The sequence below is a fragment of the Antechinus flavipes genome, chromosome 3 (genome assembly GCF_016432865.1).
Source record: "Antechinus flavipes isolate AdamAnt ecotype Samford, QLD, Australia chromosome 3, AdamAnt_v2, whole genome shotgun sequence".
NCBI classification, from domain to species: Eukaryota; Metazoa; Chordata; class Mammalia; order Dasyuromorphia; family Dasyuridae; genus Antechinus; species Antechinus flavipes.
In genome coordinates, this window is record NC_067400.1 from 76,290,166 (window position 1) to 76,314,211 (window position 24,046).

The 24,046-nt window shown below is 35.2% G+C and overlaps 1 protein-coding gene across 2 annotated transcripts in view; it reads left to right on the forward strand.

Moving 5' to 3' along the window:
- PLEKHM3 (pleckstrin homology domain containing M3) overlaps positions 1-24,046 on the forward strand; it is a 198,615-nt gene that overhangs the window by 24,970 nt on the left and 149,599 nt on the right. For both annotated transcript variants that reach the window (XM_051983665.1, XM_051983666.1), the window contains one exon: positions 3,691-4,620. In XM_051983665.1, coding sequence (XP_051839625.1) covers positions 3,691-4,620 — 930 coding nt within the window. The remainder of the gene's footprint in view (positions 1-3,690; positions 4,621-24,046) is intronic.

A 24,046-nucleotide genomic window follows, 5' to 3' on the forward strand; every position in this document is an offset into this window, starting at 1 on the left:
CATAATTATCCAAGTCTGCAGAAAAGCCACTTGAAAGAATTTTCCCTCCCACAGTTAAGATGTTCTTATGAAATGGGATGGTAGAACTGATATTTGGCAGATAAAATTCCTCTTTCCTCTTTGTTTACTAATAATTATTAAATACCTGCTGAGTACAAAACTTCATTGCATGTTAAGGAAGAATTAGGATCTATATTAGGAAAGGAAATGTGATGAGCCTTAGCTTTAATAAAATGTAGAGGACCATAGGAAAGTGGCTAGTTTTTAATGAGGAAATATTGTCTCACTAAAATAATCCTTTCTGTAATTTTTTCCTTATTGGTAAAATAGAAAAAAATTTTTACAAATATTTCTGAAGAATCTATAATCAGATTGACTGTATATTTAGTTATCTTTTTAAAAATGTTTGACTTTAATGGTGTTGGGCGCTATACCACTAGTGACACTTAGATGGTACAGGAAATAGAGCACCAGGCCTGGGGTCAGGAAGGACCTGAGTTCAATTGTGGTCTCAGACACTTACAAGCTATATGACCCTGGCCATAAGTACACAGTCTTCCTCAGCTGTTGTGGTTAGATAGTCAGCTCCCTACCCCTTGGTGACCAACCACCTGGCAGTTATCTTCCCCACATTTAGCTGAGCTGATCTTTGGATGATAGATGTATATTCAGCCATCACAGAGCATGTCCCTGAACTTCCAAATTCAGAAGAGCACTTTCCACTGTGGCTTTCTAGATCTTCTTATGTCTTAAAGAAGTCTTAGTATTAAACATCAGAAGAGGACTTGGGAAATATAATGATTATGTGATCTTTGAATGAAATTAATTTTTAAAGGGTATGAGGGAACATTAACTGAAAGATCATCAATTTAAGCAAGAATAGAAAAACAGTAAACTGATTAAATTTCTAAATTTTACTACTTAGCTTCTGATTTAGCAATGTAGAATCAATAAAAATAATTTGAATATAAAGAAAAATGAATATTATGTGGCTGAACCTCTAAAATCATGTACACACATATATGTATAAATACATATATAAGTATGTATGTAAGATACATACATATATATGCAATATAAACATATGTATGTATATAAAACATATGCACGTGCATATAAATGTGTATGTATATTTCATAATATAAACAAGCTTTTCAGAGAAAAGTAAGTACATCACAAAATATCTTCAGTTACTTTCTTTTTTTCACCAAGAAAGCATAGTGCAAAATGCATTATATTAACCCTATCTTTTTTGCCTCAGCTTAATTTCCCCATTTAGAGATAAGAGACAAAAGAGACAGCAAATATAAAGAGATGCTGTTGGGCAGAAATTGAGATACACTGTATGGAAAGATATCTTTTACCTTTATTGTACATCAGTGAAATGAAAGAAGGGAGTACATTGGAGGAATAGTAATGGGACTTCTTGATTAATATGCCCACTGCCACCATCCATTCATGTAGAATATAATAAATTTGTGTTAATTGAGCTGACTGCTGATTTTTCCTCAGTTAAGTCTTAATTTAGAAAAGCTGTGGTAGAGCACTCAATGGATATAGAGAGATGGAAGGAAAATTCCTTTCTAATAGAGATAGCTTTTATTTTATTCACTGTAAAGCCAATGAGCTTGTAGGACCTCAGAGGGATGTTGGTGAGAAGTATAGTCATGAGTGTTATTGTGAAGTAGGTTGAACCTATCATCTGTACTTGATAGAAATGAAAGGAGTAGGCATTATTGTGGTGTCTCTGACAGTCTGCTCCCCTTATTGGATTAACAGAAAAGTAAGATGATTAGAGGATAATATTGCTCCATTATATGTACTTACAAAGAGATTAGTGTAGGTTTCAAAGAAATTAATGGCTTTTGAGTTAGCACAGAAATACTAATGAATGTCAAGGCTGGAGATGTAGAGCAAATAAAATTGCTTTTTCTTTGACTTTCATTTCTTTTGATTGTTTGCTATTTTAAGATCTAGATCCTTATTTATCTCTTCCTTAATAAACTTTGGGAATTTTTGTCCTCTTTAAAGAATGGTTACATTTATTATATTTGTATCTTTACTAAGTTAAAATTTGAGAAACTCATTAGAAAACAAAAATAGGCAGATAATAGTTTCAAGCTGTTATGCAGAATGATAAAGTATAAGGAAAGTTGCCCAAATGACAAAGTTTTGTAAGGACAGTAAAGTACATTCTATTATTATAAATTAGTGGTTTGGACAAATAGAGTTACAATAGGATTATCCAGATGATTCAGGCAGCACATAAAAAGACTGAACATGTAGGAGCAATATATAGAGAATGGAGGGAAGGAAGGAAGGTATTTTTATCAGTTTTTTTTTCTGGATGAAGATAGTCTTTCTTCATATGTCCTTTTTAGTTTGAGTATTTATAATCATCAAAATGACTTATTTGCTCAAAGTCATTGTTACAGCAATATTGTTTTTGTTTGCATTATTCTTTTGGTTTTGCTCATTTTGCTGTTCGTACAAGTCTTTCCATGTTTATCTAAGATTATTGAGCTTAACGTTTCTTATAGCATGGTAGTATTCATCACAATCATATACCACAACTTTTTTACATATTATAATTTTTTGTTTAGAACTTTTCTTTTTGAACTTTGCCAATAGAATTTATGCTGCATAGGATTGGAATTCTTAGAATGTGCTCATTTTTTAAGCTTTTAAGAAATAAAATTTTTATTTAAAGCCTTTTTGTTTATGTCACTTACATTTCGTGGGTATCTCTTCCCAGAGTGGGGGTGGAGGGAGTTAATAAAACAACAAATTAACAAATATTTGATATCATATGTACTTGTAGTCTTCCTAGAGTATAAGTTTAATTGGGATTTTCATATTTTAACTCAACATTTTAAGATTTAACTTTTTGTTATATTTCTGTTATTTAGCTATGTTAGTTATAGTACTTCTCTTATTCTTTTATAATTCTTTGATGAACTCTCAACATGAACATTTCTATATTCAAAGAAGAGCAAAAAAAGGAAGATTGTTTATGAAACTAGAAATCCCTATTATATACAGATTGACCTTTAAAAATATTTATTAAAATTTGAAGTTATGTTGAATTCTTTGTATTTCCCATTGTTCTCTTCTGTTAATTTTTTGAAGTTTCATGGATGTTTTTTACTCTTCTTTCTTTTTTTTTTTTGGGGGGGGGGGTGCGGGTGGTATCCACATCCCTTGGTTCTCACCAAGATCTCCATGGTATGGTTAGTACAGTTATTTTGTACATGAAAGATCTGTGCCCCAGAGGAGTGAGCAACACAGTTCTCTAGAATTGCATGGTTTCTTTGAATATGTTTGTACTAAGACTTAGGGACTAGCATATTTCATTACTGAAACTTATAATAGGATCATCTCTCTAACTACGATGTAGTGAGAAGTCCACTAGATATGGAATCAGCAGCCTTAGGTTGAATGTCACTTACTAGCTGTGTGACTTTTGATTAAGCACTTTATCCCAATAAGTCTCAGTTTGCTCACATGTAAAAAGAATGGGTTAGGCTAGATAATCTCTAAAGTTTCTTCTAATTTTTTAAAAAACCAAACTTTCCCCACTTCTCATATTTCATCAAATATGAACCATCAGCTTGAACTCCTGTGTACTTCTCTATTTGATGTACACATAAGTTTTCAAAACTAATCCATTTTTTATTTCATTTCTTCTAGATCATAGACAAACATTCCCAAATATTTTGAAGAAGGGTTACCTTGAAATTAGGAAAGATCATGACAGTTACTGGCAAAGCTGTTATGCTGAACTTTCACCGTATAATCTGTACTTCTACTGTCTCGACAACAGTGGCAATCAGAATCTTTATGCCACTTATCAGCTTTCACACTTCCAGAGTATATCGGTCCTGGGCAACCCCGAGACCAGAATGGTGGATACAGTCCTCTCTGACAACAGCCAGCTCCAGCTGAAGGCAGAGTCACCCTGGGAAGCCTTGGATTGGGGACAGAAACTTTGGGAGGTGGTGCATGCTGCCATGCCGGCTTACGTGGGCCAGCGTGATGAGCTGGAAAACTCACCACAGCTGAGACAGGATGACTTCCTTCTCCCTCAGTGCTTTTCCAAGTCCAATGGGCTGCTCCAGGCAACATCTTTCATAGACAGCTCTAAACAGTACCAAAACATCCTCAAATCTGGGACTCTCTACAGACTCACTGTCCAGAATAACTGGAAGGCTTTTACATTTGTGCTAAGTAAAGCCTATCTCATGGCTTTTCAGCCTGGCCGACTAGATGAGGACCCCCTGCTGAGCTACAATGTTGATGTCTGCCTCGCTGTTCAGACAGACAACCTGGATGACTGTGACTCCTGTTTTCAAGTCATCTTTCCACAAGATGTCCTCCGCTTGCGGGCTGAGACTCATCAGAGAGCACAAGAGTGGATGGAAGCACTGAAAACAGCTGCCAATGCAGCCAGGAGTTTAGGACAAAACTTACAAGTCACTCTTAGGAACAAAGCCAGGGATCAAATGGGTGGCCATGATCTCAGGAAGAGCAAACGCCAGTCTGTAACTACCAGTTTCCTGAGCATTCTCACAACATTGTCCCTGGAGAGAGGTCTCACTGCTCAAAGTTTTAAGTGTGCAGGTAAGAAGCAAAGCATATTTTATTTCCATCCTAACATGTAATTGAAGGAAATTCAGAATACCATGAAAATTTATTATACAAGTTCATTCCAGAAGCAAAGTTACTTCCCATGGATAAACTAGTTTTCTTTAAGAAACCAAAAAGCAACTTAAAAACATTAATCCAACCTCATGCAAATAATTTTGTAGATCATTTTATAATCTAATAGAATTCTAGATCTTTTGCTGGAAGAGACCTTAATAACCATCTAGTCAAACCTCACCCTCATTTTCTAAATAAGGAAACTGAGGCCCTCAGAAGGGAAATGAATTAATTACCTAGATTTCACCAGATATTCAGGGTCAAAGATAATTTGACAAGGCATAAACAGAACTAGAACTCAAACCTTCTGATTGTGCCTAAGGATCACAGCCACTTTAAGTCATTGCATATTCAGTATTGATTCACAACTCTCTTAGGAAGAGCTGCTGCTAAAAAGAAACATGAGAAGCCCCCCCCCCAACCCCCCTTCTTTGCAGAGGTGAGAGAAACTGCATATGTTATCAGATTTTTTCAATAACTGATTAGTTTTACTGAGCTGATTTTTTTTTAACCTACATTTAGTTCTTTGTTATAAGGGATTGCTCTTTGGAATGGAGTAATAGATACACCTAGGAAGAGGAGGTAACGTTTAAAAAAAAGGGGGGGGGGAAGGGAGAGAGAGATGTCAAAAAGTATTGACAGTTTCTACAATCAATAACTGTCTTTTGGCAGTGATCTCATTAGTTGAGAATCTGAAAGGCTATCTCTTAAAGTTTAGGGATTACTAAAATTAAAACATTAATTTAGCATGTAATTGTTCATACCCATCCAGTGAACCAGTATCTCATTTTCAGGGAGAAGAATGGAACAACTGATATCTTTTAGAATAATTTTCTTACTATAAAATATAAAACAAGGATTTTAGTCAATTTATGATCATTCAAAATTCTACTTCTTTCTTTTCCAAAACTGAATTTGTTTTGGAGAAATCCTAATTTAAAGTAATTATCTAAGTTTTATTATTTAAATAAAATATGATTTATAAATAGGATCTGTTTTAAAATCATTCTTCTTGGTATAAACCCTATTAACAATTTACAGAAATCAGGTTAAGAATAAAGGAAGACTTTTGACTAATAGAGATAATTTGCATGGGGGGGGGATTGTCTTTCAAAACAGAAAGACTTCTTTTCTTAAATATAAGAAAGAAGATCCACCATTTAAAGTTAAACAAGAAATCTGTTCTTGGCTATGCCAAATTGTGGATTTCAGTCCTTGCTTTCTGAATTGAAACATGAAACTTTTGAACCAATGATATACTAGAAAAAGATATATTTAGTGATATAATGATGATGTCCCTTTTTAGGGAAAGATAGCATTTGCTTAAAAGGACATTGATTATTAAATTAAATATAATCAGTCCTCTTTTGCTCACAGTATGACAGTGATATTCAGCAGGCATCTGTAGTGCAGAAAAATAGAAATTAAAGTCTGCTAAATAGTATTGTGTTAATCACAGGGGTTAAGAGAAGAGTACAAATGGTAATGAGGAAAGCATTCAAGAGATAAGTATTGTTGATTTGAAATTCTTAAGTTCCCTCAGATCTCTCCTCTGTTATACTAGGAAAAGAGGCAGTTTTATAAGAGCAGGAAGGATGGGGCGGAGGGTAGGTGAATGCATTGCACGGACTCTGCTCAATCCTTTAAATGTGAAACATTGTAGAAGCATCTGCTTTACTTAAATCCTCCCTTTACTTTGAGAAGTTGCACTCAGAATCCATGATGTAGGGATAGCTTTTCTTTAGCCTCATGCTCTCCCTCTAGTCTTTTCTCCTTTCTGTCACTTGTAGGAATACCTTGTCTCCTGTAGGGGGCACAATCTCAAAAGGAAAGCAAAATAACTTCGAAGTGATGATGCAAGGCAGGATTTTTCTTTTAAATGTCCTCCTCACAGGTCATAATGGTAGAATAATAGTGTTCAGGGGATTTTTGTTTCTAAAATATAGTTACTCTTGAGCTTAATTTCTTAGTGACCTTTTTTAACTTTATGGCACACACAGGTTTATGTGAGGATGGAAGAATTTGATAGAAGAATGGTTAGCATATGGAATATATGTTTTTTAATTGAATACAGCTTTTCGTAATATTTTAAGTGTCAACTATTAATTTGTAATATTTCAGCATCTAAAATAATTTTTTCATATCGACATTTCTTTTTGCTTTCCCTCCCCTTCCTTAAATATTGTGAGAATCATAAAATTGTAAAAAGGATACAAAATTATACTGGTAACTCTTTCTTAGAGTATTATTCATTTTCTGTTCACTAGGGAGCTAAACATGCTGGCTTTTCAGTTCACTAAATATTGCAAATCATCTTGTTTTACAGATTTTTTTCTGTAAGTAAGTAAATTTTGTGTATTCCTCTTTAGATCTTATATTAGATCTTAAACACATCTTCCAGACACTGGGATGTGATCGTTCTGAAATTCCTAAGGCCTGGCTTTTGAAAACTTATTGTACTTTATATTGACATGATTGTAGATTTCTTTTTTCATACTTATCTTTTTACTAGTTTATTTGATCCTCTCATTCTTAATTGTAAGTCTACCTAATGTGTATATATTTGTATAGAGCATAGATTTATTAGGGTATTATTATACAAGTTTCATTTAAAAGGTTATCAAGTAAAACTTGTTGGTTAAATAATAAATTATCCTGTGGGTGTACCCAGAGAGAATAAGATTTTTTAAAACCAGTAAATTTAGAAGTTGTATTGGAATCACAAAGGTTTCTAAATTTTGTCAAATTTAGAACTCTGATTTCCTATAAGCAGTGAACTTTTTAGTGTGTTTAAAATATCTGCTAATTAGAAGTAGCAGTGAATATTTGTTAATCAACATACTTCAAGAGATAAAGTATAAAATGTAGTCCCTGTTCTCTGGAAGATACGAAAATAAAACGAATATGAAAGAAACAAACAGCATCCAGTAGAATCAAGTGCTAAACTATATGACATTTTTGACTGTATCAGTGCTCTGTGAGTTCAGAGAAAAGGAAAATCAAATGCACACTAGAATATCTCATAGGATGTTAGAGCTGAAAGGGCATATAAGAGCATTTTCTTGATTAGACTTCTAGAGCTACGAACTGGAAGGGACCTTTTTCACAAATAAAGAAATCAACCAGAGGAGTGAAATAATTTGTTCAGAATCCCACAGCTAGTGAGTAACTGATGGAGACCCGAGTCAGGTGTTCTGACCCAGTCCACTTGTTCTTTCCCCTATAACTGGCTGCCTCCAGTTAGAGTTGAAAGAGTTAGTAAAGGACTCATGCAGGAGACAGAACTACAACAGATTCAAAGGATGGAAGGATTTAGAATAATGGAATTTTGAAGCTCAGAAAAGTCATAAAAATCATCCACAGTAGTGCCACCCCCACATTTTATAGATGAGGAAACTGGTCAATCCAGCTAATAACGACAGAGGTCCAGGATTTTAGGTAGAGGAAGCTATGTCGGGGAGACTTGAGGCAGAAGTGAGGCTGACTGTGTTCATGGCACAATGTTCTGTTATTAAAAGGGGAAAAAAGTAGTGAAAGTGGGACAGATAGAGCCAGGGAAGATTATAGGGGGCCTTGAAAAACCAGGAAAAAGATTTTAGATTTGATATAGTACTAAATGGAAGCCACTGAAGGTTTTTGAACAGAGAATATATACATATTATTCCTTAAGTACGACATGATGAAAGTGATATTGAAAGAAAATTAGCATTTTAGTGGTATCATTTTATACATGACTAATTTTATAAATAGGTTTTTAGGAATAAAACTAAGATTTTCAGATGACTTTCTAACAATTACTATGTAAGACCATGTAATATAGAACAAATTTATAAAACCATATGATAGCGTTATTTTTTTAAAGTAACTTTTTATTTTTCCAAATACATGCAATGATAGTTTTTAGCAATTGCCTTTGCAAAACCTTTTTGTTCCAATTTTTTCTCCCTCCCTCCCCTCACCATCCTCCCCAAGATAGTAAGCATTCTGATATAGGTTAAATATATGCAATTCTTCTAAACATATTTTCATATTCGTCACGCTGTACATGAAAAATCAGACCAGAAAGGTAGGGAGGGGGACCATGAGAAAGAAAAAAAAGTAAACAACAGCAGCAGCAACAAAAAAGTGAAAATACTATGTTTTGATCCACATTCAGTCTCTATAATTCACTCTTTGGATGTGGGTGTCTCTTTCCATCACAAATGTATTAGAATTACTCAGAATCACCTCACTGTTGAAAAGAGCCAAGTCCATCACAGTTGATCATATGATATGTTACTTTAAGCCATGGCTAGGAGGGTCGGTATCCCTAAAATATTAGTTGATTGATAAGATGAGACAAGACACTGTTATCATGTCTTTTGTTGTTGTCTGAATTTGGGAATCCTGGAGTGAGCTCCTTCAGTGCAGTTGTAACTTTGAGAGTTGCCTTGCTCTGAGAGTTGAAGGGATTTGTTTGCTCATGGTGGACATCCAGTCTGTCAGAAACAGGCCTTAAAGCCACATCTCTTAGGCTTCAGGGCTGGCCTTCTGTTTTTACATTCCCTACTTTTTCATTAACAGGATGAAAACCACTAATTAGCCATCCTATCCAAGGGCTTCTTTATTAATGTTCTGCCATATATATCCAGGGTGCTGGATGTGAGGATGCAGCCCAGCATACAGACAGGTCTGACTATGTGGGAATGTGTCTGCATAGGGAATTTCAGGATGTGAAATGTGCATAGATTTAGTTGGCAATCGTGTTATAAAACAGTTCTGTTGAATTGACTGAAAATCAAGAAGCATAAGTATAAGAACCTTTCGAAAAAGAATTCAGCGGCTTATAAAAACAAGTTGTGACAACACCCGCAAGAATGTTTTCAGGTCTTCCCATGTGTAACTAATGTCATCTTGAACTGTGAGCAGTGCTGTTCCTCTATTTCAGAACTTAGGTTGAAAATAAAAATTCCGAACGGGGAGAGTGGAGGATAAACAGTAAGCCTCAGAGATCCCTTCCCTGCCTCATTTTTCACCCTAGGCGGTTTCTGCTGGTTTACTCCTCGGGCTGCTGTTTAACCTCCCCATGCTGGCGGGCATTAGGAGGAGCTTTCTGGCAGAGGGGGGCTTCCAGCCTTGGGGAGGGACAAGCTGGAGAGGGGGGGAAAAGTTTTGCTGTGAATTCTTCTGCCATTTAGTGCAAATTCCTGTAATTACCGTCATTGTGTCCCGTCTGAATGGCACAGAATACAGCAGAAGCCATTCCTAATTGAGACCTTACAGGAGGTACAAATCCCTTCTTTGTTCAGCCTGACAAATTAGTGCCAGAAAGTGGCAGGGTCCGAGCGGAATCAAAGGCAAGAAACACAAAGATGGAACTTAAGGCTACAGTAATAACCCTCTCTTGTCCTGCAGGAAAAAAAATAATGACCAATGAAAAATGAAGTTTTTTTGTTCTAAATTCCCTTGACATGACAGCACCTCAGGGCTGCTCTATTTATTTAGCAAAAGTGATTAAATAGTAATACAACAGGGCTGCCCATTGTTTCCCATGCTACCCCCCACCCCACAGACCCCTGCTGTCTTGGCTAATTGATTGACAATGAACCTCTGATAAAGAAGTAAGTTGGGAGGACCTGGTGGGGACATTTTTTCCCTTTCTTTGTGTGCCTGAGTGTGTGTGTGTTTTATTTCATTTTTGTTTGAATTGCACTCTCTGGTTTTTCTTTGTCCTCCCTCTCCCCTTTTCTCCCTCTACCCTTTTCCTTTTTTTCCAAAGCTTTTCAGGGGCTGTTCCCAGCTGACATTCACAAACAGGTAGAGAGGAATTAGGATTGTGGTGCATAGCTTTTGACAAGTTTATCTTGGGGGCTAACTTCCCCATCCCCCAGATCTGTGTAAGACAGAGCCACAGTGTGAGCTACAGTCCTTAAGAGGAAGGGGAGTATGGGGGTGGAGTGCAGATTGTTGGTGCGGGAAGGTCAGAAGGAGAGTTCAAAAACAAGGTTTCCATTTGTGGGAACGGATGTCTGCACTGACTTTGCATAAAAGAACTTTCTCCTATATTTCTCTGTACTGTCTTCTTCTCAGTATTTGCCCTGCCATTCTACACTGCAATCAAAAAGACTGAATTCATATTTTTGTCGGATCCTTACTTCCAGATCATTGTAATGATATAAGGTAAAGTCTAGCTGAATGTCACAGTGACTGGATCGTGAAAGATGCTCAAAGTTTCATTAAGATGAGATATATAATTAATGGATCCTCCTTTTATGTTCACCCAGCACAGCCATAGCTTAAACCTCTAATTTAACAGACTGAATGTTACATCTGGGAAAAAAAATAATTTCAAGTTGCTAACAAAAAATAATATACTAAGCAAACAGCTCAGCATTTCTAATATACATGGTAACCCATGTGATAGGTAGAGGCCTTTTTTTGGGGGTGGGGGGTGGGGGGAAGCTTTGTTATTTGTATTATTGGAGTTTAGATGGGAAAGATACCTTTAACTTAGCCATACAAGCCTCCTGTCATGTTTGTTGGTAGCTAATTATTCTTTAAATCTAAAGGAAGTAATGTTTCCGTGTTAGTCATTGTTACTTATTGGCCTCAGGGCAAATGCTACTGGAAGTCAACTTTTAAGAAAAAGAGGAACTGATTTTCTTAACATGTGTACACATGAGTTCAGGCAAAATATTGTAGGCTTCCAAGAACAGAACCAGAACAAGACTATAGACATTTTATATTAAATTCTAAAAACTTTAAAAAATATATTCTAATGTCCACTAAGGGAATCTTATTTGTAACCACATCTTGCATTTTCTAGGGAAATAGGGGACAGGGATAGAGTATGCATTTTATTTTTATGACTTTTTTATTTTTTATTTTATGACTATTCCTACGTCTTATTTTAGTTTTTTCTTCCACATTTCTTCTTCATTAAACTGAAAGCTAACAACAAGGAAAATAGATTTGTTTGAGAGGAGCTAGCTATGTATAGGCAGTAAGATGAAAGGAAGAAGAGAAGGACACACACACACACACACACACACACACACACACACACACCCCAGTGTGTGGACAGTGACTATGTGGAATGTTTTTCCATATTATATACTCTTACTAATAAGGTTTTATTATTGAGATTGAGTCTAATAACTCTGAGAGCAATATCCTTTTTGATGAGAAAAAAGATTATTTGTAAAGTATAAAGGCAAAAACTTGCCTTATCAGTTCCATTTTTGGACAGCTCTGATTGTTCAAAAGTAAGCTGAAATTTGCCTTCTTGTGACTTCCAGTCTTTGCTCATGGTTCTTCCCTCTGGGGACAAATAGAACCAGACTTCTATATGACAGCCTAAAAACAGCTGTCATGCCCTCCTCCCCTCATTCCCTTCTAGTTTTCTCTTTCCTAAATATCCTTAAACTCTTCAACCAGTACTTACAGGACATCAACTGTTCCTTATCTATGTGAATAATGTGTTCCCACCAGAGAATATAATCTCTATAAGCACCAAGTTTAGTGTTTCTCTTTGTGTTCTTAGTGTTTCTCACAGTGCCTGGCACTTGCTAGTTGCTCAATCAGTGCTTATTGAATTGAAATAAAAGGAACTTACAGAGTTGTTGTGAGGAAAATACTTTGTAAATCTTAAGTGCTAGATAAATGTGAGGCATTGCTGTTGTTTGTTATTGGTTGTTATGGAAGTAGAAGAAAAAGGTTGCTGATAGTGAAGTCCTTGAGTAGAGTGGGGAAGCTGATGTGTCTTCTTTACAGTGCTCACTTCTCCAGTCAGAATCCTGGTGACCTAGCAAGGCAGTCTGTTTGGGCAAGGGCAGCTGGCTTAGGAGCCTAGCAGACTTTGAACTTGACTAATAAAGAGGAACCCTGAATAAAGTGAAAGAACAACCATCAGAGAGGGAACAGAAGGATATTCACATTGAGGACAACCTAGCAGAACTAACAGAACTTCCAAACTATAACCATCAAAGTGAGACCTCAATACAATGAATGATTTCTATGAAGTAAAACAATGAGAAATCTCCAAAAGGAAAGAACAAAATTATAAACAAACAAAATCCTGCACCTTTAGAATAGAAAACAAATAAACTGTACCAAGCTCTGGAAAGACTTAGAATAGTAGTAAGAAATATAAAGGAAAAATCTGATATCTGTACAATTGGGATTGCTGAAGGATATCCATGTCTCCTCCTTAAAAAACTCTCATTTGATCCTGCCATCCTACATTACTTTTTCCAGTAGCCAAGCTCCTCTAGGAGAAATGGATGGGAATTATAAGCTGCTGTACTCTGATTCATTAATCTCACTTCATGTTCCCTTTTCAACCTCTTCCAATATAGCTTCCTACTTCATAGCCCAACTGTAATTTCTTTCTTAAATTAATAATAATCTCTTAATTACCAAATCAAATTTCCTTTTATTAGTCCTAATCTTTCTTGATTTCTTTGATATTGTTGACCACTTTCTCCTGAATAATTTCTTTTCTCTGGGTTTTGTGATATAGCATTCTCTTAATTCTCTTATCCTTCTAAGTCTCTGTCTGAATCATCTTTGTCTTGCCCCCTAACTGTGAGCATCCTTCAAGGCCCTGTGGCTAACCTCCATCAATCAGCATCTTTTTTCTCTCAGTGATGTTGCAAGTTCCTGTAATTTTAATTGTCATCTAGGGAGAGGATTCTCAGCTCCAGACATTTAACTGTTAATCTTTCTCCTAAACTGCATTCCACATTATCTACTGCCTTTTGAAAATTCAAACTGAATTTCCTGTATCTCAAATTCACTAAGTTCAAAACCAGAATTCATTCTTTCCTCTCAAGTCCATTCCTCTCCTAAACTTTCCCATTTTTGACAAGGGCACTAATATTTTTCCAGACTCCTGGGTGCTCCTGGGTTCACAACCTCTTGAGTCACACTATAGATTTTCATTCTCCCTCATCCTTTAGATCCAGTCATTTGTTAAGGCCTATCAATTGCACTTCCACAACATCTCTTGCTTCTTCACATTCTTTCCCCTCACATAGCCCCTCTTCCTACCTAAAGTATCTAAACACTCTCCCAAGTAAAACTTGTTTTAAATTGCATATATATATATATATATATATATATATATATATATATATATATATATATATACATACATATGTAGAAATTAATAAATTAAGCATTCATATAAAGGTATAGAAAATTGTTATACTAAAGTATTAAAATGTTGTAGGTTGATATACATAAATGTTCAGAAAGATGCTCAGCCACTTACTAGCTCTTCATAAATGTAGGCAATATGATTTTGTAGGTTATAAATTTGCTTTTTTGATTTATTCCTAGTATTCTTATCATAGAAGTCACATGATGTTCTTTGATACTGTTCAGAAGATGTAAAACCATTTTGAATTTCAGAAGATAGGGATCTTTTGATAGACCTCCCAGAACTTCATAGACCATAGCTGTGCTTCCCTTTTTTTTTATTTCAACTGTTCATTCCTTCTAGTCTTTGTTACTGTACTTTGGTCCGAAAAGTTCTTGTACGCCTTTATGTTTAGCTTCTTTTTTGGTTAACATTGTTCTCATCATGTGTTCAGCTTTAGTTAAATGCCTAAAATGAAAATTCAATTGTTCCCTGACCCTTCATGTTTCCATTCTGGATAAAAGCTTTATGTTTACTAGTCTTTTCTTGGTGGGGATGAAGTAGGGGGAGTAGGAATTCATCCAGAAATAACAAACATTCATTTCTTAATTGCCAGCTATGTTTCTTGATAATCCAATCTTTTCATGGAATTATAGGTAAGAGGTAAGTACTTGAGGGTTGTTTTTTTTTTTTTTAAATATACCTTTCCTAAATGAAAATTGCCCTGTTTTTTACAACAAATTTACCCGTAAGATTTTTATGGTTTCTTCAGTGGTCTATTCTGATGTTTAGTATTCCATTTCAAGGGTTAGTTCCTTTTTTCTAAATTCCTTCTCCAGCTTAGATATACCTACTACATTCTGTCCACAGATAAATCTTGATATGTATTACATTTTGGAACCTAAAGCCATAAGTAGTATTCTGATAAAAGTTTTAACCAGTGGTGAGTGATATGGTTATAGTGGATTGGTAGAATACATACTAGATTTGGATTCAGGAAAAACATCTACTGTCTTTGAGTCTCAGGGTTGGATGAGGTGATTATTATGCTCCCTTTCAGCTCAAGAGCCAATGATTAAGGTTAATTTGACGACTACACAGTGTTCCTTTTTATGCATCTAAAGATCAGGCTTGGTTTTTTTTTTTTCTTTTTACCAATGAATCATTTTTATTTTCAGCTTTTGATCCATGTAATGAATTCTTTTTCTGTGCTTACTATAGCCATTCATTCCCCATCTTGCACCTGTGTGTTCTTTCCTAGTTACATGCTGATTCAGTTTTTTCCCTGTTGAATTTCATTCTGTTCTTATCTCTGACTTACCAAGTTTGATTTTACTAACTATGGTATATACTTAGAATATAGTAACATAGTCCAATAGAATAATGATAATGCTGATCACTTCTCCTGATTTACCTCCTTTTTTATTGTCATCTATCTGATGCAATAGAAAGCTCACTGAACTTGAAATTAAAAGACTTGAATACAAACATTTCTCCTTTCTAATAACTGTGTTCCCATGGGCAAGTCTCTTTAATTCTTAATAGTTTTCTCAACTATAAAAATCAGGATAAAGTTGTTACTTATACTTTTTATTAGGGTCTGTAAGAAAATTCTTTTTAAGCTTTAAAATGTTATATAAAAATGTTGTTTTAAGCAGACATGATAGGTTTTTCCTTTTAATGATCTCAACCACTTATAAAAGTATTAAAGATAAAGCCCTAACAAGTTCTATCTCATAAGGAAAACCAAGTCTAATAGAGATTGCAGAGTTAAGAGAGTGAGAAAAAAGGAAGTAGAAGCCTCTTTATAGACAGTTTTTCAAAAGAGTTTAGCTTCCAGAGGAAGTAATGATATGGGAGGATAACTGGTGGGGATGAATGGATTAAGGGAGAGTTTTTTTAAGGATGAGAGAGATAGGTGTGTTTATTGGCTATGGGTAAGCATCCAGTTGATAGGGAAATTGAAGCTAAATGAGAGAATGGGAGAAGGCGTGACAGAAAGGCAATATATTGGAAAAGTCCAGATGGAATGGAATCACTTTGCCTTGGGAAGGAGAAGGGCCACCTCTTTATGGAGATAGGTTAAAGCAGAGATAGTGGCAAAAGACATCTGATTTAAGATATGAACAAGAGACAAAGAAGTTCTTTATGAATATCAAGTATTTTAGTGAAATATGAAGCAGCATTCTCAGTGGAGAAGAGAGAGAGGAGGGAGATCTGTGAGAAGTTTTAGGAGGTATGAAATACCTACCTGGTGGTGTGTGGAATTATTTCAAAGTAAAATAATTACATTTTTTTTTACCTATACAATAAACTTTACAGCTTTTTTTTTTTTAACATTTTAAAAGTACTTTTAAAAAGCTATATGTTTTTGCCAGATTTTTGTTGTTGTTTGAGGCGATTTTTGCATCAAATTAACAAGATTTTCACATATTTGAAAATTCTTTAACATGAAAACACATGGATCACATGGGATAATGTATACATGTTTAATGAACAGATGATTTTCCTAATTCTGCATTTGAATGTGCCCCATACTTTTTTTTCAGTGAGGTTTAAATGACGCACAATTTCAGATCACTGAAGTGTTTTTATCTACATCTTTTTATTTATTATACCTTTTTTTTTTTTTAAATCCTTTAATGTTGTAGGATCATGTTGCAGCTGTATTTGGGCTTTCTGTAATTCAGGCCATTCTTTGCCTCAGTTTCTATCTATCCTTAATCACTAAATGGGTGTGGCCTCAGTCAGTCTTATTCCTGTTACAGACCTTACTTAAAAAGGCCAAAGTTTCCCACTCCATCCAGAACCATCTTCAGTTGTCCTGATCTATATCTGGTCTTTGGACCCAGATAACTCTAGAGGAGAAAGTGAGATAGGTGACCTTGCGCAATTCTCCCACACTTAAATCCAATTCACTTGCATGTCATGTTGTCACCTAACTTATGTCTCGGTCCTCTTTGAGAATTAAGGACAAATAAAAATAACTATATTTATCACTATTCATTAATTCCTCAATTAGAATAAGACCCCAGGTCTATTAGAAGTAAAATATTTCAAATATTTTTTGTGTATGGAAGTTTTCTAGTCTAATAAATACTTCTAATTCTTATTGGCTCAAGTATTGGTTTTGGTATATATTTAAATGAAAAAGTGATTTTTAAGCTGTAAAAAGAAATTGCTTTTCCCCCCATTTGTAACAGAATGAGTAACCACCCTTTTAGGTCTAGGTTTCTCTGAAGGTCTTTGCTTTCTTTCTGAAGGTTTATTGAAATGATTCACAATAATAGTTTGTCAGTTGTTAGTATGCATTTTTGTTGGTTTTCAACAATATTTTACTTCATGGTTTGTTGTGACTCACTGATCCTGTTTTATTGTGAGCTTGAATGATCCTTGAAACACTGGCCTTCACCATATAAACAGCTGCTTCAATATCTATAACAATCATTCAGATATTCTCTTTAAGAGCTACAACTTTTGCCTGTAGATACTACCATTCCCCTCAAGTTATTGTTTAATATCTCTCCCCCTTTCTCTACCAAATAAGCTTTTAAGTTCACTGCTTCCACTTGTTTTCTCTCACTCCTCCTTTGCTATCATCGCACAACTGAAACTTTTCAAAGTTACCAAAGATCTCTTAATTTCCAAATCTGATGATGTTTTTTAAATCCTTGTCCTTCTCAATTTACCTGCGTTTGTCATTGCTGACCATCTCCCAACTTCTGAATACTCCCTTTTCTAAGTTTTTGTAATACTACTGTTTCCTGGTTCTCTTACCTCTCCTCCCATTTTCAGGTTTCTTTATTCATTATTAAGATTGTACTCCCAAATTGTATGTTCCCTAAGACTGTGTTGAAGACCTTGTTTTCTGTGTCTGTACTTTAAGTAACCATATCAGTTCCCATATCATCTGTCATCTCTGTGCTAATGATTTTCCTATCTGTTGTATGTACAGCTCTAGTCTCTCTTTTGAATTTCAGTCCCACATCACCAGTTACTGTTGGAAATTATAAACTGGGTGTCACAGAAACATTTCAAACTCAACATTTCTAAAACAGAATTCATTATATTTCCCCCCAAACCCACCCTTCTTCCAAACTTCCCTATTTCTTCCAAAGGCACTTACTATTTTTCTAGTTTCTCAATTTTGCCAACTTGATATCCTTAACTCCTCAATCTTTCTCACCTCACATATCCATTCAATTACAAGTCTTCTGTTTCAACCTCGATACAAATATCTTGCATCCAATTTTTTTTTTCTTCTTCACATCTTAGTTCAGCCCCTCATGATATCTTGCCTAGATGATTGTCATGGTATTATATTTCATTCTTTTGCTTCAAGTCTTTCCCTACTCTTCCTATTTCATTCAACCTACATTGCTGCTACAATTGCTTCCACATTGCTCCTTAAGTGCAGATTTGGCAATCATATCCTTGTTCAGTTAACCCAAGTAGTCCCTATTATTTCTGAAAATCAAATATAAACTGCTTAATTTAGCTTTTAAATCCCTTCACAATCCAACCCCCTAACCTGTCTTTCTAACTTCATTATATATTACTTCCCCTCCCATACTTTGTTATTCATCATTCTCTCTATTCTTTACACAGATAATAAATATCCTTTTGTCTCCTTGACTTTTCTGTGACTAACTTCCCTAACCTAGGGTGTAATATCTTTCCTTTCTTCTATCACAGAACCCTCCCTTCCTTTTGTTTATGATTTAAGTATTACCTCCCACATGAATCTTTCTTGATCTCCTGAACTGCTAATGCCCTCCATCTCAAATGACTTGGTATTCACATTTATTCTCTATATAACTATATCATTTTTATCTCCTCTGTTAGAAAGTAAGCTTCTTCCCCTACAGCGCCCCCCCCCCCCCGCCTCGAGGCAATTGGGGTTAAGTGACTTGCCCAGGGGTCACACAGCTAAGGAAGTGTTAAGTGTCTGAGGTCACATTTGAACTCAAGTCTTCCTGATTTCAAGGCTGGTGCTCTATCCACTGTGCCACCTAGTTACCCCTGAAAGTAAGCTTTTTTAAAGATTATTTCATTCATTATTTTTATTTCCAATGCCTAGTATATAGTAGACCCTTAACAAATACCAATACTTGATTGATTGATTGATTAATATATATTCTTAATAACATAACAAATTAGAGTAGTGAAATGTGACTGACAGTCACTTTCATCTGATCAACAGTTCTTTGTCACATCTAACTCATAAATAGGTTGTCTTTTATTAGTACTTATCTTGAATTTCTTTTATTATTAGTCATTTTATTCTTTTCTTCGTCTAAATCTGTTTCCTTTTGGTAAAAAAACAGGAAGCAAAATAAGAGTCTAATAGTTGGGGACACAAGAATCACAAGAAAGAAGCAACAGTGTTCAGAGCTGTTCCTGAGTAGGATTCTTCCAGAGTTCCTTCAGAAACCCTCGGGGAAGGAAGGGAAAAGAGACGGGGGTAAGACTTTTTTAGTCAGGGTAATTAAATGGGCCAAAACATCAAAGGGCCAAGCCAGGATACTGATGAGAGACTTAAATGCCTATTATGACTATAGTCCTGTTCTCCGTTTGAAAGTTTGCCTCCATGATATCCCTCAAGATCAACACCTCCTAAAGTAGTTCACCCTACAATCATCCAGAGGTGATAGTGCTGCTTACATTCCTCAGTGTGCAGCCTCAGATAACAGCTAATACACAAACTTACTGATCATGCTGGGGAGGGGGGATCCATAAAACAAAAAATGGGAAATTGTTAAGGACCATGCCTAGGTGAAGGGGCAGATCAATTCTCGGAGAGCCTCTACAGCTTTGAATTGTGACATCTGAAGGAGTTGCAAAGCAGCCTTTACTGGCACAAATGTTCCTTGTGGATTGGGAATGAAATAAATTGGAGGCAGAGGGAAGAGAGGAGAGAGATCAGATAATGCAATGGCCTCTCAGTCTCCTTGTATCGTCATCATCCCTCACATGAAGAAATCCATTCTACAGTCTGAGTTAGACTTCTAGCAGCCACTGGCAGGTGCCTCCTGTATCACAACACTGGATGTTCTCTACTATGTTTCCCTTATTTATGCTCCTGAATTTCCTCACAAGAGCATACCTTCTTCTGCCTTCCCTTTAAATCTTTTCTCTACTATATTCCAGTCATGAGTTCCAAACCACCAATCTCAGTGATACCTGTTCCTTGCTTGCATTAGGAGCTGTGGTTCACCTTATTTATTACTGCTAAATTGTACATTTTTGTAAAGACATTTGAAACTATACATTTCACTGCTGCCTTGTTCCCCTCATAGTGCCTCCTGTACATGACTGATTCTTTCTATAGGGTATTCTTCTTTATCTGTGATACCTATTTTTCTTTATGGTTTTTGGTTTTGCACTGATATGTAGACAGTTTTCTAGTTTCTCTTTATTTATCAGTTTATTTTCTTCCTGGCCAGAAATTGAAGGGCTCTAGTGAAATGTTTATTTACTGGCTTTTGTTACATGTACTTCATCCCTGGCCAAGAGCTTTTCATGATCCAAGAATACAAATTCTGTTCTCAAGTAGCATTCCTACCAGCTGATCACTTCCAAGATATTTTTCTTTTTCTTTTGTATCTTCAGTCAACAGCAGTGTTAATATCTTCCATGCTCTCAAGTCTTTTGATTTCTTGTATAGAACTCCAAAATCTCTAGCAGTGTTTTCTAGATTCATTCTGGCAATATTATTTGTCCCCATGTAAATCAATAAGAATGAGTAGTGCATGTCAGGCTTAAGGAGCCTTAGGAGGCTCTTCATCAGATATCAGATAATGTATAATCTTGGGAAAGAATTCAGTTTTTTGTGTTGCTCATGTCGGTTTGATAAATAGCTGCCTTGCTATTTCACAGCAAGTAGTCATCTACCAACTACTCCTATATGATCCACTTGACCATTAATAGATCCTCTCCCTTGGTAACACCTATGATTCCACATCATCCTTCTTTAGAGAATAAGAAACTTATTTCTGTGCAAAAGTTAACTTTTATTCTTTTGTGGGAAGAGCTTCATTGCCAGTGATATAGCTGCACGGTAATGATTCGTCCTTTTCTTTTTTTAGTGCATTCTTCCACCTCACAACTTCCTGACCCTTATTGGGATGTCCCTCTACTTCTTCATGTTCTTTTCTGTTTGTTCTTGCTTTGATGTGCTTCTTGCATGCTTTCAAAGAACTTTATTCTATTCTCCTTCATCTAGAAAGCAGAGGTGTCTCTTTAGATCTTTCAGCTTTTCTTCCACTAGGGAGATCAGCTCCTACTTTGTCCATGCATAGTGTTGTCATTGGCAAAAAGACAAACATAATTCACTTAATCTCTACAAAATTCCACTTGAAATCAATACCTGTTGACTACTGAAAACAAGATTTATTGAAAGCAAAGCCATCTTTATTTTCCATCTGATTGATAGCTCTCATAATAAACTTTTGTGTTAAATTGCTATGATAGAGAGAGTTTGCCATGTCTTTTTGCTGAGCTTCAGATGTCCCTAGTATTTGCAGGTAAAATTGTTGATTATCTAAAATGCAGTGGAAAGATGCATGTTGTATATTAACTGTGTATTGCCAACAATGACTTACATAAAATAAAAGTAATGACATAAAAGATGTCAGTCATTGAGTCTCTTATGACTAGTAAAAAGTGAGTCAATCATGTAAGAAGAGCAGAGAATAATATATAGGCAGCTCTAGTGGTACAGAGGATATAAATTTTGAAACTATTATAAAATATTAAAAAAATAGAGGAAGGCCTTCAGTGTGTTGGTCATATAGTCCTTTTTTTTTTTTTTTCCTGTAAAATGTTTTTACATTAGTCATGTTTCAAAAGAAGAAATAGAACAAAAAAAAATCTGCATTCATACTCCATCATTTTTTTTTTAATGTAGATAGCATTTTTCATTATAAGTTTTTTGTAACTGTCCTGGATCACTGAGAAGAACGAAGTCAATCATATTTGATCGTGTAATCCTGGTTCTACTCACTTCACTTTGAATCAGTTTTTCTAAGTCTTTTCAGGTTTTTCTGAAATCCACTTACTCATTACTTATTGCACAGTAATACTCCATTATATTCATATATTGCAACTTGTTCAACCATTTCCCAATTGATGGGCATATTCTCAATTTCTAATTATTTTTGCCATATATTCTTTAGAATACTTTTGAAAGAATACAAACAGAAATTGCTTACATTGAGAAGACATGGCCATCTATACTAATAGAAGAAATGTCCAAGTTGGTATTTAACTACCAGGTATATTGTTAGTCACTTGCCTAATCCTGTTCAGTAATAAGAACAAGGCACTGGCAATACCATCCACTTACTCTGGTGTTACACATTCCAACTAAATAACAAAAGGCACTCAGAGAAAACATTGTATTTCCTATAAGTATAAATCAGTTGACATTTATCTAGCTCTTACTCTGTGTCAAATATTGCTTATACTAGGTGGAGATAAATTACAAAAATTAGACAGTTCTCAGAGAGATAACACTGACTTGTTGCTCTACAAATAGCTTCTGCATGAATTTATTCAATTAGTTTCCTTGCTTAGCCCCCACCCACCAGGAGAACTTCACTTTTCCTTTTGTCAATTGCTAGCATAGCATAGTATAATAGAATCAGTTATACATCTATGCTAGCTATTTATATCAGCCTACTTGTTGTTTCTATATGACACACTGTTTCCTATCTTCTTGATTTTGCATGGGCTGTCCTCCCTTCCTAAAAGGTCTTCTTCCTCACTACAACTGCAGAGAATACCTAGCTTCTTTCAAGACTCAGCCTGTAAACTCTCTCTTTTGAAGGCCTTTCCTGGTTCCCCTGGTTGCTAGAGCCCTCTTCTCTAACATTATTTTCCATCTATATGTATTATATATTTATTTCCATGTTGTTTTCCCCCCTAAAATATAAATCTCCTGGTGTATAGCAGAGTGTCTGGCAACAAGTAAAAATACTTGTTGATTGACTTAGTCTTACAATTTTTTACTCATACCATAGAAGCAAAAGTCATAAAATAACTACTATTAATTTGACTTAAACTATTTTGATGTAACACTATTCACACAGCCTTTCTTCTCCTGTTTATAAACTTGTTCCCTAGTTATTAATTATATAAATTAATGATTTATTTTAATTTAGCTATTTTGTTCCCTCTTTATTCCTTCTTTTTCTCCCTTTCAGTTAAGTAATGAGTTCAAAATTCCTTCTTCACTCTTTCTCTCCAACTTCTTTTGTTAGTTTTTACCTGTGCTTTTTTCTAAGAAGGAACATCTTTGCTTTGTTTGCTTTATTAATTTTCATTCCTTTCTATTTTGTGATTCATGGTTTATATCCTTATTTATTCCTTCTTGAATCATCTTGTGTTTTTCATAGTATTAAGACTTTTGAAATACTCCTTGTAGATTTTTCTCTACTACTGGTTCTTTTTCCATTGTGCTTTGCTCTTAGAAAATGTATACTTCTAAGAGCAAAGCACAATAAATAAATAAAACACAATCAATAAATATTTAAGGGATAGGTACTGGGATTGAAAATATGATTCCTGTTCTTAAAGAACTAATTTTTAAAAAATATTTATGCTTTATTATTTTAACATTTATTTTAAAAAATTTTGATTTCAGGGCATCTAGATGGCACAGTAGAGATGGAATGCTGGCTCTGAAGTCAGAAGGAGCTGAGTTCAAATTTGGCCTCAGGGACTTAATCCTTCCTAGCTGTGTGATCTAGGCAAGTCACTTAACCCCAATTGCCTCAGCAAAATAAAATAAAAAAAAAAAACCCTTTTTTTAAAAAAAAATTTCCCAATATCTCCCTTCTAGCCTCCCCCTACCCAATAAAAAACCAAGAACTATTACATCAGTTATATATGTGAAGCCATGCAAAATATTCCATGTTAGCCATGTTGTCCCTGCCCCCAAAAGGGAGGGAGAAAGAAAAATAAGTGGAAAAAAATACTTTAATGATCACTCTCAGAATTCATTAATTGTTTCTCTGGAAGTAAATGGCATTTTTCCTCACGGGTCCTTTGGAATTATTTTGTTTCATTATATTGTTTAGCGTAGCCAAGTCTTTCAGGGGTTGATTATCATTATAACGTTGCTGTTACTGTACACAATGGTCTCCTGGTTCTGCACACTTCACTTTTCATCAGTTCATATGAATCTTACCAAGTTTTTCTGAAACCATCCCTATCATTTCT